Source organism: Molothrus ater, chromosome 10 (assembly GCF_012460135.2).
Source record: "Molothrus ater isolate BHLD 08-10-18 breed brown headed cowbird chromosome 10, BPBGC_Mater_1.1, whole genome shotgun sequence".
NCBI lineage: Eukaryota > Metazoa > Chordata > Aves > Passeriformes > Icteridae > Molothrus > Molothrus ater.
Window position 1 is genome coordinate 25806683 of NC_050487.2, and position 18130 is coordinate 25824812.

Below are 18130 nucleotides of genomic sequence, written 5' to 3' on the forward strand. Positions count from 1 at the left end.
CTAGTAAAGAATATGAGATTTTTTTTTTTTTACTATGCTAATGTAGGAAGCTAAAAATTACTATGTACTTTTAAAGCAGGTAAGATCCACTACCAAAACCTGCAATCTCAAATTGTCCTTCCTTCATGAATATGCACATTAATAGTGAAGAAGAAAAAAAAAGCAGCAGTATAATCTTTGGAACTTTATTTGGAAGCACATTTGAAAACAAACAGGGTTCTGCGATTTTTTTTTGTTTTGGTGAACAGATTTTTCCAGGCTTTAGTTTTCTCAATATTCGTCTCCTTCTTCAGCCTCTGCTTCTACTGAGTCTAGGCCAACTTCTTCATAATCCTTTTCAAGGGCAGCCAGGTCTTCCCGGGCTTCAGAAAATTCTCCTTCCTCCATCCCCTCCCCAACATACCAATGCACAAAGGCACGCTTAGTATACATGAGATCAAATTTGTGGTCGAGCCGAGCCCATGCTTCTGCAATAGCAGTTGTGTTACTCAGCATACACACAGCCCGCTGCACCTTGGCAAGATCAGCACCTGGCACCACAGTTGGAGGCTGGTAGTTAATGCCCACCTTTAAGAAAACAAATGAGAACTTTCTTTAGAAATGCCAAGGCTTAAAGACTCAATTCTGTTAACAAAAATCACCATGATTACAAGTAAATAAAAAAGCTTAATTTTGTACTTTTCAAAATATTTAACAGGGACATTACAACATTGTAGCACAACTGACATCTCTGAAGACTACACAATTCTTAATCACTTAGTTATCATGTACTTAATAGGCTACATACCTTGAATCCAGTTGGACACCAGTCCACAAACTGAATGGTACGTTTAGTCTTGATAGTGGCAATGGCTGCATTGACATCTTTGGGCACAACATCGCCTCTGTATAACATGCAGCAGGCCATGTACTTGCCATGGCGAGGGTCACATTTGACCATCTGGTTGGCTGGTTCAAAGCAAGCATGGGTAATTTCAGCCACAGATAACTGCTCATGATACGCTTTTTCAGCGGAGATGATAGGGGCATATGTTACCAAGGGGAAATGGATTCGTGGGTATGGAACCAGGTTAGTTTGAAATTCTGTCAGATCTACATTGAGGGCTCCATCAAAACGTAGTGAAGCTGTGATGGATGAAACAATCTGCCCAATTAATCGGTTTAAATTAGTGTAAGTAGGACGGCCAATGTCCAGGTTACGACGACATATATCATAAATGGCTTCATTATCTACCATAAAGGCACAGTCTGAATGCTCTAATGTTGTGTGGGTAGTTAGAATTGAGTTGTAGGGTTCCACTACAGCAGTGGAAACTTGTGGTGCTGGATAAATTGCAAACTCCAGTTTAGATTTCTTGCCATAGTCAACAGAGAGCCTTTCCATGAGCAGTGATGCAAACCCTGAACCAGTGCCTCCACCAAAACTATGAAAGATAAGGAAGCCTTGCAGCCCTGTGCAGAGGTCAGCCTATAACAAGGTGGAAAAAAATGGGAGAAAAAAAGTTATTGATGGTTTTGGAGAAATCAATATTAAAATAATAATTGAAAAGCATTTCTGTCATAAGTTTGCTGGTTTTACATTGTGATTATTTAAAAAACAGTGTTCTTGAAAGGTTCTGGTTTAACTGATTGAGTTTTTATTTAAAAGGGGGATGGCGCACACCAGGCAATAAAAGGTTTATTTTGTTTTGAAAAATTAACTATGCACAAAATTGTTAACAAAAAAACAGCAAACCATCAATATAGCTTTCTCTAGAACTGTATCAAGTACTTTAAATACTAATTTGCAGCATGAATCCTCACCAGTTTGCGAATGCGGTCTAGCACTAAATCAACAATCTCTTTTCCAATGGTATAATGGCCTCTGGCATAATTATTGGCTGCATCTTCTTTCCCAGTAATGAGTTGCTCAGGATGGAATAACTGCCTATACGTGCCTGTACGTACTTCATCTACAAAAAAACCCAAAATACCACATCATAAATTTGATCTGTTCAGTTCTGTGTGTGCTGCCTAGTGACTACACACAAAGCACACGTGTCAAAAGAGTGTAGACAGCATTTCTGACTACACACAGCGTGTCTGACTAGCCTAAGAAATTGGCTCAACTTTTGCCCCTTTGTTTCAGGGTAAACATCAGGCATACACAAAGCAGTATTTGTACTCAAGGAACACAGAGATCACTCAGAAAACTACATTACAGGTACAGACACAATACTGGATAGCACTCAAGCAAAACTCTGTATGCAGTGCAGCAGTCTGGAAAGATGATCCAGATAAAAAAAAAGTTCTCTTGTTTTCCAGATATTGTTACTGGTAGACCATTATTTAATTTCTTTCCAATAACAATAACCACATATGTCAAAACAGCATCCAGACACACATTTTAAAATCTATAGTGTTCTAAACAAACAAAAAAAAAAGACAGTAGGGAATCCATAAAGGATCCTCACTTTTTCACTTAAGATCTTTAATGTTGGGTACATACCAACTACGGTTGGTTCTAGGTCTACAAACACTGCTCTCGGAACATGTTTACCAGCTCCTGTCTCACTGAAGAAAGTGTTAAATGAATCATCTCCACGTCCCATAGTATTATCACTAGGCACTTGACCATCAGGCTGGATCCCATGTTCAAGACAATACAATTCCCAACATGCATTGCCAATCTGAACACCAGCCTGGCCAACGTGGATGGATATGCATTCACGCTGCAAAGTAAAAAGAGAATGATAATGAGACACGGAGCTACTTGCCCGTGGGTTGTACCTTCCATGATCTTTCTCTGCTGCAATATTCCCTGGCTGCCCTTAAGTCACAATTTAAGAGAACAAGTTGTTGGCTGCTGGCAAGGCACTACTCACCGTTGCTGACCTGCACTGCCTTTGTGAATATTGGAAGATCCTAAAGACAACATAGTCCCTATGAAAGCATGGGTGAATACAAATTCATTATCCCTTACAATGGGATATATATATATAATGCAGATATATTCCAACTTTAATATTCAGCCTAGTCTCTTTTTACTCTTCTTTTAGTTTTTGGAAGACCTCTTTATATAATATCCTCCCAATCTCCTTGACTCGTTACCACACCACATACTGGGTACCTGTTGCAAGAATCTTTCCTGCACAGGACCATTCAGTACATTTTCCTTTATAATAAGCATACCAGTATCTAGGTCCTAGCAATTAGTACATCTTTTTTTCACACATATTCCTACGTGAAATCGTCTTAAGAGTCCCAATCAAATATAATCTGCCCCTTAAGCTAGCTCTTGATTCTAAGCAACTGTGCCATGTATGTTTAATCTCCCAATACTTCAACTGCCTTACACCTGAGATGGAAAAAAAGCAGAGGCGGAAAAGAAAAAGCAAGGTGTCTGGGTGCTCTTTCCCGTTTCTTTGGTAGCTTCATTAAATTCCAGTCTCCGCTCCAGTCCCGCAGATCCGCTACGAGACTCGCGGCGCCCACCGGACCCCTCACCGCCGCCGGCCACTCCCCCTCCCCTGATTGGCTAGCCCCAGCGACTGGCCCACGGCACGCGCCGCCCGGCCCGCCCCTGACATCCGACGACCACACCCCCTCCTCTGATTGGCTATGTCCAGGGAGCGGCTCACGGCGCGCGCCGTCTGGCCCGGCCCTCACCGCCGCCGTCCCTCGAGCACGCGCCGTGCCCTCTACGGCTTCACGCGCCAGGGCGGCACAAAACCGGCATATAGATCCGGCCGGCGGCACCATGCCCTGTCCCTCTATCTCCCCGCCGCCTGGACAGAGCTTTCAGTTCGTCCCTCGCCTTTTCGCGCGGGAGGTACCTGCTCCGAACAGAGTTCCTTTGCACGTATCTCGTCTTGCTAGCTACCGGTCGGTTTCTATGCCTCGCCTCCCCTAAACTTAATAAGGTTTCATACTAATTTCTCACCTTCTCCCCAACCCTTCTGCCTTAGAATTACCACGGGGACTTCAAGCAGAGACTGCTTGCGAGTTCCGCCGCAGCACGTGCAGTCATGAACTCCCCTGAAGTGCGGCAACAGAAGCGGTCCCAAACGCCCTTTCTCCCCCCGCAGCCAGAAGGATCCCGTCTCCCAAACGCCCTTTCTCCCCCCACAGCCGCAAGGATCCCGTCTCCCACCATGGTGCCTCGTTAAGGTGACGAACTCCGACTGCGCCACAATACGTCCGCCGCCGCGACCGACCAGCACCAACTGCCGACCGTTAACCGCCTCGAACCCCTCGCCTCAGGTGCTGGCTCCCCATTGGCCAGTACCCGCGCGGGCGGGGCGCGAGGGAAGGCCTCTGATTGGCCGAGGGTGCTCTTCTGCCGCCGAGGGGGAAGACTGCCACGAGGCAGGGCTGTATCCGGGGGCGGGGCTTGAGCGGCCCGGGGCGGGGCGCGCGCGGCCCGTCCTCTGCAGGCGGGAAAGGGCCGCGGGGTGCCGGGGTTCGCTGCCGAGGCCTGCAGGAAAGGTGGGGCGGTATCACAGTGCTGTGTTGTTTTCATGTGTCAGCTTGGTCCGTACTGGTGTAGTGATAGACAAGTACTACTTCCTGTGGTCTGTCCTGATAGTAAAAGCATACAGATCTGCTTTCCCAAGGGAGATTTATTTGATAGAAATACAAAACTGAGGTGGTACTGTAATTACAGTGCCATTCTATGAGTAGTGAGCACACTTTCCATTCCCTGCTTTTGACTAGGCAGATTCACTTTGACACTTCTGGAGATTGTGTCATTAACTCCTTAAACCAACCAAGGAAGAGGGAGGAGACAGGTGCCTTTTTGCTTATATGCTCAGTTGAAATATTAGTAAGGATATCAAATGAAGTGCCAAATAAAAAGATTTCTTGCTCTTGAAATATAAGAGTACTAGGGTATTCCAAAGAAATAGGTCAAAATATAACATCTTTGCCTCTTTGAACATTATGTGTTATTTGCAGTTTTTGTAAGACAACAAGGAGGACACACTTGTTGATTTTCAGGATCCGGAAGACCAATGAGATATGGTCAGAACCTTTTTTAGAAGGTTGTTGTTTATTTTCCTAAAGAATACAGGATGGAAAAAATATTTGAAAATTGTTCAATAATTATTTAGAGCTTAATTATTAACCAAGTATGGCTTGAATTTCTTTACTTAAAATTTAAAGCAATCTTAACTATAAATAATGCCACATCCATAGTATAATTGCTTCTTGAACAGCTGCCACAGGAAAATTGCTTATTCCTCTTAGGCATTGTGTTGCATACATACTTATCACTGCACATACTTTAAGTTCTAAGTACCGCTTTTCCAAGTAGGATTACTCTTAATATATTTTGAAATGTTAGGCCAGAATTTTCTGTAGTATGGGACAGCTTGCGTTTTTATGCACTGTAGCCTATATCCTCACTGTGTTTCAAGTGTTCTGATTGCATTTTGATCAATGGAACTGTTTTGAAGTATGAGAGATCAGAATGTTTCCTGCATGGAAATCTCTGGGTTTAAGTATGTTTCTGTATTTGCAAATGATAAAACTCCTAAAGAATTGTGTGAGACATTAGTGAGTAAAATTAAGTTGGTTCTGAGGTCTGGTTCAGATGAAGAATGCACAGTTTGCTTGGAATCACTGACTCTTCCTGTGATAACACACTGTGCACATGTGTTTTGTAAAGCATGTATTTTTGATGTCCTCAGAAATTAAGAGGTTGGTTGTTCTATGGTTAAAAGTAATTCTAATAGCAATTCAAAAGCAATAAACTGCTATCACCAGAAGCTATTTTTCGTTTAAATTGTGAAGCGTGTAAACCTAGTTATCTGGCTTGTAAAAACTATTGGCCTGAAGTCAAACTATGGAGAGAGTAGCTGTCAAACTGAACAGTGGTAAGGTCTACCAGTATTTTCAAAAGCTTGTTCTGTAGTTCTTACCTTACTTTTTCCCGGGGGTAAAAGTGTGCAGCCATTGTATGCCTCCACATGGTTGGGTGCCTCTTCACTGCTTGTATGTGATCATATATATTATTGTGCTTAAAAGAGACCAAAGCTGTGTATTGGAAGTTGGCTGTTGAATTAAAATCATGTCTACACTCCTTTTTCAAAGCTGATAAACTTGGACAATGAAATAGCTGTCTTGCTAAAGGGCCATCTTTAGTCACTTCTCAGGGCTTTCTCCAGGAAAAGCTTGTGAATGAGTATACTTGAATTGCTCTTTTGAAAACCATAGTATTTATTTTTCTTGTGTGCTTCTAAGACATACTTTTCCTTTTTATTTGCCCTTTCTAGGGAAATATAATGGCATGGTAGTCTCACCATCTGTATCTAGTTCTGCTGCATTTACTCTTGGGAGTTGTTCTGACTCCCCCTCAGAATAGAGCTGCAAATGTTAGCACAAACCGGGCTGGTGCTCTTTATTAGGAACAAGCAGGGAGGGACAGGTTAGTCCCTGCTTGTGCATAGTCAGTCAACCTAAGAAGACAGAGGTGGAAAGGGTGCTCTGTCTGGATTCTGGACTGACATTGTTCCATTGCCAGATACACAAAATTCTGATGCAGCTATCCCACCCTCTAGAGTTTCTGATAAATTTGAGGGAAACTAGTGAAGGAAAGAGCACTTGCAGAGGCCTTTTTCCAGTGCAAAGGTTCTTAGTAGGAGTCAGTGTCCCTACTGAACCTTCTGGTGATTTTAACGTGGAGAGAAATAAACTGGGTTATGATGTGATGGAATTATCATCATTATATACTACTTGACTGTAAAGTCAAGTTACTTACTATGTTTTGCCAAGAAAGGACCATGGAATCTCCAGAACTACCGCCTTTGTCCAGTCCTGTGTTGGTCTATAGATTGCTTTCACAGTAGTGAAGTCTGAACAGAGGTGGGTATGGGTTCTGCTCTTTTGAACTATCATAAGTTTCTAAAACAGTGAGTGAATAAGCTTTCTTACCTTCAAAATGATTCCTGATTGTCAAGGAAGTTTTTGCAGCTTTTAGCCAAAACACTGACATCTAAACATGCATCTATAAATTCCAAAGTTGACTCTGACATGCATCTAAATGCATCTAAATTGCAAAGGAATTCACTGTTTCCACATGATAGGTATTTGTACTAATACTGCATTTGATCTGGGCATTTTCTGTGCCTGAATAGTTACAATGCAATTCTCTCATAGTAAATAACATGGGAAAGTACTTTAGGTATCACCTTGAAAACAAGCAGACCAATAAACCAAAATACCCTCTCCCCAGAGCAACTTGGGTTCAAGCAGGATTCTTCCAGGCAAGATGATGGTTTCCATTATTAATACAAATGAGATGTGAAGCTGCAAGCACAAAACTGCTGAGTGAAAAGTTTGGCATGTCACAGTGTTACAAACTTGGAAATAATTTTATCTTTCTAATGTTAACCTAAAAGCATTTACCAAAATTGGAAAAACTTCTTGGTATGTAACAGCTTGAGAGTTAATACTACCTTCATTTTAGTCTTCTGTTGAGACTAAATTTAGAGTTGTGCAAGTAAGTAAAAATCCTATGCAGAAGCCACAATAAAGCTGTAAGATCTCTGTAGTAATCTGTCTTTGTGTATCAACTGCATTCTTACAAAAGCTTGCCAGATGTGCATCCAGATGTGCATTCAAACTTTTTTTTTTTTTTTCTTCTGGCTGTTCATTGTAAGACTTTTTTGTCATTTTCACATGCTTTTACCATAAGTCTTCAGTATCTGTGTTGGCAATGTTCAGCTGACTTTTGTGTTTTGTTTATAATTACAGTACTAAAGTGGAGAAGGGATGCATAAAGATGTGAATTTTTTATTAAAAAAGAAAAATAAAAAGTCTATGATCACTGTTAGGAGGTTGTGGGTTTTTTTCCAGAAAATATTTTTCAGATTTAATAGAATTCATTTATTTTGACCTGTCACTGGAGGATTTTGGGTTTGCTGACAAATCAGGAATGGCTCATTCATTCACTATGTTTGGAAAACTGTTATTTCAAATTTGTTTGTGTTAGAGAGTCTGCCTGTTGAAAAGATATCTTTATTGCTGCAATAAATTGATGTATCAGACTATGACTGCTAGTCTCTCTAATTGGCTATCAATTCATTCCAGATTAGCAGCCCCCAGTATTCATGTGCTTTGTGAGGTCTGCTTTGAATCCTCTCTAAAGATGCCTTGGTTCTGTGGCCAGATTTCTATATAAATAGTGTTACCTAATTTTAAAGGGTTGCTTCATTAGGGAGAAGTTTTTCATGTCTGTCATTTTTGCCTCACAAAATTGTCCATTTGTATAGTGCACACAGTCTATGATTAAATTTTCTTAGTAGTCCTATGAAAGTGCCATTGTATAAATTTTGATTTATCTAAAATGTACTTCAGAGGAAAAGGCTTTTGGTGTTAAATTATGTCTCATTTCATGTGTCTGTTGGGGAAAAAGAGAAGATACCCCATGTCTGGTCCTGACAAAGCATATTTCATCAGACTGCTATTATTTCTGTGCAGGCTTTGAAGAAAAAGGGTAAAAGGTCATTCTTTTGTTTGTAACTAAGAAAGATATTGTCTTTGAAAGATGGTTTATTTTTCTCATATTTTAAATAATCTTACTCTCATAGCCCAAATATATCCTTGCTTTAAAACCTTAAGATACATATTTCAATAAAAATATGCTCAGAAAGAAGACCAATTCACTTTTAAGGAAGGCTGAGTGTTTATAAAATGTGCAGCATTTAGCTCATGTTAATGTTCTTGCAAATAAAATATTTTGACTGTCACATCAGAAATGAGAAATTGTGTTACAAGAATGAATCCTTGAGGATGTTTTTACATCAATATAATAAATGCATAAAAGGTGCTTTGTAAAGGTGGTATTTATCATTCACTATAAATAACTAGATTTAATACATTTCTTTTAATGTTGTTTGGGCTTTTGCACAGCCACATGCCCTCTCTGTAGGAATGAGCTTCAAGTAGACAACTTGGTGGAATGGTCCCCTAGAAGAGGAAATAGACTCCAGTAATGGAAAGAAGCCTGATCAGGAGTGGATATCTAACTCAAAGGTGCGTTCTGTTATGTTTTATTTAGCTTTCATTACGGCTTTGTAGAGCATACTCTATAATTGTGTAAATATACTGAACATTATATATGTATGGATAACATACCTTAAGTTATTATTTAGAAGTCTGTCAAGCATGTCTAGCCAGCACAGAAGAAAATGCGTACTAAAATCACACCACAAACAAACTGCAATTCCCTTGCAGCAGGGAAACAAGACAAAAGGAATACCACTTGTAAATTGGTGCTGGTCATTGTTGGTACATAGATGTGCGTTAATTAAATAAAACTTCGGGTAAAGAGCTTTGCTTTTTGTTTCAGGTTTTGAAGATAGAGCAGTTTTATAACCACTGAAACTTAGTCAAATCCTAATTTACTTTTGGAAACAAACTCTAAATAAATAATTTCTTAAATCTTACTTAAGCAATATATATTCTGCTCTAGAGGGGAAAACTAAATGGGCATATGTTCAATACAACTCTTGTCAGAAAAAACATTGCAGTATTCTTATTTTACTTTGTAGACTTGTTTCTCAAGCTCTGCCACATCATTTTTCTTTGTCTCACTTTCATTTGCTGCCAGAATTTGTATCTTTCTGTTTGTACTTTGACCTTTTCATTTTGGGATTGCTTTTCTGAAACATTAAGTTTTTAACGTTTAATGAAGAAATTGTTCTTTCAAATGCTGGTTACAAATTTGTTCCTTAAAAATCTTTTTGTGGAGACATAAGAGCTAATTTAAGACATTATGCTCTACAATAAACCATGATTTTTATTCTTTTTCTTTTTAGCTGGTGCAGTTACTTTCATTCTCTAGTTAGTGGTCCTTTATGTCATCATAGCTAAACCTTACTGAGAAAACTAGCAGCGTTCTTCTGCCTCACATCCCATTCCTTGTTCCTTTTGTTCTCATGTCAGTTCCAAGACAGATTCTGATGCCTCCTTATTCCCTGTCATACCTAGCCAAGGGTCTTGCATACCTTATTTGCCTCAGTATATCTGGGGGAAGCCTTTCTCACTTCTTGAGTATTGCTATGGTAGATCGCTTGCCTTGGGGCTGTCCATGGCTTAAGCCTTATTCTCTGAAGTTCCAGTACTTTGTTCCTATTTTCCATATACACTGGAGATAGAGGACTTGCAGACTTTTGACAATGTGAAGTATGTCTGGAAAATTGGTTCTGAATTCTCCTTCCCAAAGCACTCTCAATCACCCTGTAGTTTGTGACTATTAAAAATGCTGAACCCATAGTTTCCTATGGAAATTAGAAGAAAGCCTACTCACAGAATTCAAGATTAGTTCATTTAAAAGGTATTACTGAACAGTGATTTCTCTCAGTTAATGGGAACTTTGTCAAAGCCATCTGTAGGAATGGACTCTAACCAAGTCAAAATAAGTTCCTTTCATTTCAGATAAATACTTAATTTGATTTCAGATAAACGCTCTTATGCATGCTTTAGTAGAACTACGGAGGGATAAGTCCGGCTGCTAAATGTCTGGTTGTTTGTCAGTTCGCAACTTTCTTGTCACTGATAGAAAACTGTTTGAAGTAAGTAGAACTGATGTTATTTTCAATAAACACATCCTTTTATGGTGTTTTAGAAAGATCTCTCAAAGAAAATGGAGTTTTAAATATGCAGAGGTCAGGATTTTAATGTATTTATTTCCTGTTGTCACCCAAAATGGATTCTTAAATTCAACATTTTTACTTTCTCTTTAGAGAATCAGGGCTTGCATTTATTCATTTGGATGGGTCAATGGCACAGAAGAAAAGAATGAAAGCAATTTGTTGTTTCCAAAGCAACCAAGCAGGGTCCTGAACTATAATGCTTTTGTCTCTGAAAGTGGGTGGAGTTGGATTAAATGTGACAGCAGCTTTCCTAGTGTTTTTAATGGATGTTGTGGTAATGGGTTGTTCATAATGATATGGCCTAATCTAGGTGAAACTTCTTTGGTGTTTTTCTAAGAGGCAGAAGGAAAACCTGTCTGAGAAAGAATGACAATGATGAGTATCTGTTTAAAAGACAAATAGAACTTTCTTTCATTTGTTTCCCTAGAATCTTCTTGTTTTAACACTATATTTTTTTGCTGTCCATTTATTTACTATGAGTGGAAAGAATGCTAGTAATACTACTAACAGAGTGGTATGACATCTTACAGTGTAGCATATGCTATGTTCATTCTTCATATCTCTCTTTCTTTCCGATACTTTTCAATGAGGCTTTCTGTTTGTTGTTTATGAACTGCAAAAGCCATTAAGTGGAATTTGAGGAACAGTATATATTTAATGTAGTACTTGTCTGTTCTAGTCTCTTCTGCTATTACTGAGAATTTATTTATAAATTAAGACATTAGTCTGAGGTTACCTTTTGTGGTCATGGGAAACTGGTAATACTTACATTTAGGAAGTTTTTTTCCTTTCATTAAAGCACTCAGAAATGCAAAATTATTTGTAAAGAATAAAAATGTAAATTACCTTTATTGATAACAAAATAGTTTCCTGAGCAAAACTGATTCATGTGTTGTGTCATTGTACCAGATTAAGGGTTTTCTATTCACTTCCTGCCTTCCCCTGTTCACTCCTCTGCTGTTAATTCCCAAATTTTTTGACAGTTGGAAACTGTAACAAAATCTGCACTTGAAAGAAACAGAGTAAATTAAAGCAATAGTTTAGCTTTGGACTTGGGCATCCATCACCGCCAATTGTAAAGAAAAAGTACTAGCTTGGACATCAGGTAATGGATAGTAACAGTATGAAGACAAAACCTATTTATTTAATAAATGAAAGAAATTAAGTATGAGTAAGAGTATGGAGAAGTTGCCATGAAAGAATTTTTTTCATGAATCACAATGCATCTTCACAAATATTGTCTGTGTAAGGACTGCATTGATCCATTCAGTTGGAAGGGGCCTACACTACCATAATGCCATCAAGTCTGTCTGTTTGTTTTTTTTTTCCCAACAATTCTCTGAATACTTGTAGAAACTGCAAAATAATTTTAATCTTCTGTGAAGATAATGAATAAGGTATAATGAATTCATCATATTGTGGCAAGCAGTTGTAAGAAAATAAGCTAAGCATTGCTAACACCAAGTCTAGGTATATCTGACAACCCAGGGCCAAATATAACTGCTGCCTTTATAGACCACTGAACAGTGACTTCTCATGCTGCTGGTAGCCATCCTGTGATGGTAACCACCCCAAATGGCAGTGGTTGCCTGCGTATGTTTGATGGAGGAGCAGTGGGCCCACATGATCCTTTCTTTATGATCTCACTTTTGAATAAACAGTGCCAAATGAGAGTCATTCATGCATTAGCATTCCTTGAAGTGCAGTAGCAGCAGTAATAGGATTTAAGAAGCAGAAATACCAGTGGAGTAATCAGTTTTTCAAATTCTGTGGATTTATTGTAGAACTGTAACTTGGAGAGCTGTATTCCTTCTCTGAGAGGTATAATACCACAGTGCAAGGGAGGAATATTTATCCAACTAGATTACTTTCTCCCTGCCCCCATCCTTTATAATTGTTTGTTTGTTTAAATACAATCGTAGATGCAGAATTCTCACCTTTAGGAAGAAATATGACCCTTTAATGTGAGAGTATCACAAGTATACAGATATTTCTCTAGGGCTCAGGTGTTTTTAATATTTTCCAATGTAAAATACAGTATCCTTTATATGAGATGATACTCCAGAAAGGTACAGAAGTACTGTAATTCACTTTTTCTGTGCTGGACTGATGAGAGAAGAGTGAAAGTGGTACACTTCAGTCTTTCTTGACTACAGCAGAAATAGAATGGAACATACTTCTGCATGTTTGGGCTAGGTCTTTCCTCCAGACAGCATGTTGTTTTCATATGGTGAGATTAATAATAGAACAGTTTGCCGTATATAGCTTGCCAGGAATATTCATGTTGCAGTGACAAATACATAATTTGTTGCTCTTTTGCTTGCTACCATAGGTTGGAGAAACAAGACCTGTTTGGCTTTTATCTAATTTTGCAGCTTGATGTCTCTGAGTGTGTGTAGGCATCAGAGGTTCTTAGAATCTAAAACAAGTCATTAAGAAGAATTCTTAGACAACCTGCAGTATGTGGGTGACATGACAAGGCGAGCCCATTGCACGAGACTTCCATATAAGAGACAGAACATTATTAGAGTTGATGTAGATTAAAGTATCTATTTTCTGAGAACTAGTAGTACTGTACCTGTAGGTAGATGACACATGCTGGGAAAATGCAGAGCACAGTCCTGGCATTTCACAGATCCTCACATTTAATGTTACATCAAAAGTATAAGTAGTAATAGCTACACTATCATTTTGTGTTTGGCAAAATTTCTCGTTTATCTAACATGGTGATTATTGTATATACTAATGAAAGCATATGTGGGCTTTCTTAACAGTCCACTTTACTGTTAAGTAACTGCCTATGTCCAGCTGATTTAGATTTTTCTTCAGGGTACTGAAGCAGTTAGTATATGCAGTGTTTGTTTCAGAATTAAAATAACAGGATTGTTTTGATGTCTCCTAGATTCCTGACAAACTCTATTTTTAAAGCATTTCCCTGAAGTTCCTGCTTGTTATGAACATATAACCAGAAGTTCTAAAACCTTTCTTTACAGTGGAATACTTAAAGAGTATTAGGCAGGGAGTAATTCATCTGCAGGCAGTATTTGTTGAAGATGATGTTGATGGTACAATATCTGCTTTGTGATGCCATGTGCATACTACTATGTTTTGAAGGGAGATTATTTAACTTTTTCATTTCTGCTACTAATAGCTTGGAATCCCCCTGCAGAAGACCAGCGTTTTGACGTGTCGCATTCTGGGTCAGAAGCATAGTGCTGTTGTTACTAAGGTCAGTTAAAAGATAATCCCAACAGTTTTCTGGTTATGAATAAATATTTTTTTTCCAAGAAGCTTTACAGCATTTCAAAAATAATTGTGCCATCACAGTCTCACCAGTAAAACTAAATTGTGGAGTGACTGTTGAAGTGTGCTTTGGATTGTAAGATTTTAATATTAGAAATTGAATGTCTCGAGCTATTTGGAGTGACTCAGATGGGGTAGTATAGCTGTTGGTTAGCCTGGCTATTACAGTTCATTATCTTGAAGGTATGTAGAACGCTTTTGTCATTGTCATAGCAGCTTGTTTAGCTGTGGAAGAGCAGCTAGCCTGCCTCATTAAAAGAAGATATAGATTTCCTTCCAATAAATGTTTAAAACAAAAAAAGCCCAGAAAAATTAAAAGACCTCATCTTTTCCTCCAACTGCTTTACAACCCTTTTCTCTGTGATTACAAATTAATAACTAAATAATGCAACTGTACTTAGGATACTCAGCCCCCTAGCATTTTTCCCAGAATACCTAAACTTCTCATTTTAAACTTTTATTTAGAGAAAAGTAACATCTTTATTTCAGTGGTTTGGGTGGGTGGTTTTTTTGTTTTCTTTTTTTCGTTTATTGTGAAGGATTCAGTAGAAGATAATATCCTGAAAATTCAGAACAAGAAGAGGGAACTTGCAGCAGGAGCCTTTGCTACCAAAAAGCCTTCAGCAAGTGAAATATAACAAAAAAAAATTAATGAAGTTAAGGCTCTGATTGATTTATAGCTTGATCCTATGGTATTTTACATAAATAACATATTTAATATTTTGGATAATACTTCTCTTCAGGTTACATGTCCCATGTTAATTTTCAGTTTTGCTGTCTTTGTGCTCAAAATATAAATGCTTCAAATAAATTATAAAAACTAATTTGCTCCTAAATGTTAATTTAGAAGCATGCAAACTCCTGAAATTTTTTCAGTGTTCATTTCTTCAAAAGGTTGCTTGTTAGTACAGTACTTAAGAGCAGAAAAAACGCCTCAAAACCAAAATGTGTATTCATGCATTCTAACTGATGCCATACCAAGGCTGACCTAGAACAGAGGCTGGATGGAGTTAAAGACTAAAGTAGGAATTTATTAAAAGGCCTCAATGGATACACCTTGGGCAGCCCAAGAGCCCAGCCAGAGCTACATCCAAGATGAACCCAAAATGGTCACAAATAAATGGACCACCAGTCACAAGGTCTCTCACTTTTATAAGTTCTGGTCCATTAGCATATTGGAGTTAATTGTCCAATTATAGCTTTAGGTTATGAAGTCCCATCCTTCTTGTTTTTCTCTCTTCAGTCCATGTTGTTTATGTTCTTGGGCCTGAAATTTGGGTGGTTGTCCTTGGTCCCAAGCTAGGAAAGGAATTGTCTTGTCTAGCTACTCTGTGAAGAGAGCTTACCATCCCTTAATATGAAACTCTGAGCTACACACTAAAGCAGTACAGAAGCTGAAAAATATAAAAGCTAAAACCTAAGGCATCATTATCTGCAAGCGTTTCATCTCATTTTAGAGGTGAAAAGGTAATAAAAGGTAAATAATGTGTCTTCTCCTTCAGACAAAACCCTCTCTAAATCAATTAGTTTCATGTTTCTATCTTAGTATTGCCTGATAAACAAAGAGATCATCTGGACCGATTGTTTCAGAAAAGGTGGTCAGTGACACATCATAAGAATTCTTACTTTTGCAGGCTATGTCCAAAGAAGGTATTTAATTCAAAATTTTAAAAGTACTTTTTACTATTTCTGAATAATATACAGGTGCAGGAGGGAGTTCCTCTGATAATTACTTCCCAGGAGTTAGTAAAAAGGCAGTACTTAAATTTGTGAAACACTTTTAATATTTTACTTAACAGAACTCCAATGATTTTTGTAAAGTTTTTTTTATGAAATGCTAGAATCATAGGCATGAATTGCAATATGCTATCTAGTAATTTCAATAGACACTTTGAACAATAAGACCGTGGTAGATGCAAAGTAGAAACTGATCCACTCGTGTGTCAGTGAATGAGGTAGTCCTTGCAAAATAAATTAAAACAAATTATTTTATAGCTGCCAGCTTTCTAACAGTTTTCCTTTACTGCTTTTCCACTTGCAGTGGAAAAATGACACATTTTTCACTTCCATACATATGTCTCAGTGGAATGCTGATCTGCATGCCACTTGACTTATGGAGGAAGAATTTGGTAAACTACACCCGTTCATGTACCACAGAGTAAAAAACAGCACTAAAGAATCTCAGTTGAGCATTAGCTGAATATTTATTGTCTGTTCCTTTCTTTCCATTTGATTCTTATCTTCTGATAACGTGTTTACCTAACACATATTCTGCTCCCTTCACTGTGATGCTCAGACTTCGAATTGTAGTCATAGATTGCTGTATTTATGTCCTGTTTAGATTTGGGAAGTGTACTTGACAGCAGAGAAATGGAGTCCATAAAGCTTGTAAAGCCTTTCACCTCTTACGTCTGAAAATACCAACCTGCTGATTATAAGATGAATTGCAAACATAGGAAGTGGAAAAGGACTGAGAAATAAAGGGAAGATATCTACTATCTGAAGCAAGAGGGCTAATGAAAGGAGTGAGAAAGGAAGTAAAAACAAGAAAACTATCAAACTGATGCCACTTTTGGAGAGCCAGGACCTTAGCTATGGAGAAGGGCATACTTTAAGTCTGTTAGAGAAAGAATTAGAAGGACACAAACAATGGAAGACAGCATGAACCCCAGTACCTGATTGCCACTGGAAAGCTGAAAAAGAACAAGAAGACAGCTAAACCTGATTGAAGTTGGGTTTTAAGTGCCATTTTTGGGGTTTTTTTTTGTGGTTTTTTTTTTTTTTTTTGTTTGGCATAGAGTTTATGCAAGTTAAACTCTGTGTTTTGCTGTTACAGATTTTGATATTTAGAGATAAGCTGGAAAAATAATTTGCAATTATGAAGGAGAATTTGGCCTTTTTTTTGTTATGTCCATTTTGCAAGTAAGAATTTCACAGGCAAGAGTACCTTTTCTATGGCTAGTCAAGCTACATCATTACTTACGTGAACATATGCTGACATTTTGTAAAATGGCTTAGTATGATTATGAAAACAACTAAAACAAATTACTAGTATTTTTCTCATCTATTAGATTATTATTTCCAAGTTCCAAAGCCATATATAACTCACTGAAGGTAGTATTAAGCTTTATGGTCTCTCCCAAGAAAGCCATTAATATATCTGAGAGAAAAGATGTAAAACCTGAGCACAGAAAAGTCCTGTCTGATTTGATGGAGCTGTTCAGTAAGCAAGTAGTTAAACACCTTGGTGTTCTGACTGTTTGGGATTTTTCTTCTGCTTTTCATGATCTGTAAGTAGTCTTTGGCTTTTGGCATTCTCTTTCATGAAGTTTGAATGGTATGTTCTAGGAGTAAGCTTTTGGAATTATTTTTAATTCCAAAGATTGAGTTAGTAGCCTGTGATTCTGATTTTAATTGGGGTTTGTTTGCTTGTTTGGAGGTTTTTGTTCCTTTTTTTTTTCTTACCTTATACATAAAACAAAGATGTATATGGAAAAAATGCTTCTTAAGCTTTTAAGAGTTGCTCTGAGCTGTCACCATTTAAGGAAAACCTTAGATTATAGGTTTCATAATGGCAAATGAAGTTCCAATATTTGAGTTGCAATCTAAGCAGTGCTGTGATTCTTCTGAATAATGATGTTTAGAGTACAGTGCTGTTTTGAGTATGTTCAGATTAGAGCAGAAAACTGCTTGATGTATCAAGTGATGCTACTGCAAGGGAAAAAAGGGATTTTTGCTTTTCTGCAAAAGCTGCCTACAGCAATTGTGAAGGAAATAGTGGCAAACAATGACATAAAGGTCATTTTATTCAAAATAAGCTGCATAGAATTTGGTATAGATGTCATACCTTTCCTGAGGCTGTGGTTAAACACTTGATCGTAGTATGAGTTACAGAGGCTACAGCAGAATTCTTTTCACAGGTTATCTTTCTTCACTAACTGTATTTGTTAACACAAAACATGCTGGTTTTCATCTTATTCAGCATCTCTCCTTATCTTATTGTATTAATGTAATGAAACATACATGCTAAACCAAATTTTCAGGCAGGTAATGAGTATCATACTTTTATACTTTCTTGGTTCTCTCCAACTAAGCTTAAAAAGAAGTAATGTCCCTACTCTCCAGTATGAATACAGACAAAGGGAGGACAATGTAGACTGTTTGGCTTTAAAAGAGTATGTTACTATTTT

At 38.0% G+C, this 18130-nt stretch overlaps 1 protein-coding gene across 1 annotated transcript; it reads right to left on the minus strand.

The window, feature by feature from the left end:
* Positions 1–169: 169 nt before the first annotated feature.
* LOC118690362 (tubulin alpha-3 chain-like) lies at positions 170–4135 on the minus strand. The gene is made up of 6 exons (XM_054515863.1): positions 3954–4135; positions 3338–3509; positions 2489–2711; positions 1804–1952; positions 788–1468; positions 170–567 (listed from the first exon to the last, which is right to left on the minus strand). The coding sequence occupies exons 1-6, from the start codon at positions 4133–4135 to the stop codon at positions 271–273; spliced, it is 1704 nt and encodes a 567-aa protein (XP_054371838.1). The 3' UTR covers positions 170–270.
* Between the last annotated feature and the right edge of the window lie 13995 nt (positions 4136–18130).

What these genes read in the sequence shown, in the direction of transcription:
- LOC118690362 (XM_054515863.1), bottom strand. Translation starts at nt 4,135, where the DNA reads ATGGTGGGAGACGGGATCCTTGCGGCTGTGGGGGGAGAAAGGGCGTTT. An exon ending in CTCTGCTTGAAGTCCCCGTG is followed by an intron (nt 3,510 to 3,953) that starts GTAATTCTAAGG and finishes CTAGCCAATCAG; the next exon opens with GGGAGGGGGAGTGGCCGGCG. An exon ending in GGTGTCCAACTGGATTCAAG is followed by an intron (nt 568 to 787) that starts GTATGTAGCCTA and finishes GTTTTCTTAAAG; the next exon opens with GTGGGCATTAACTACCAGCC.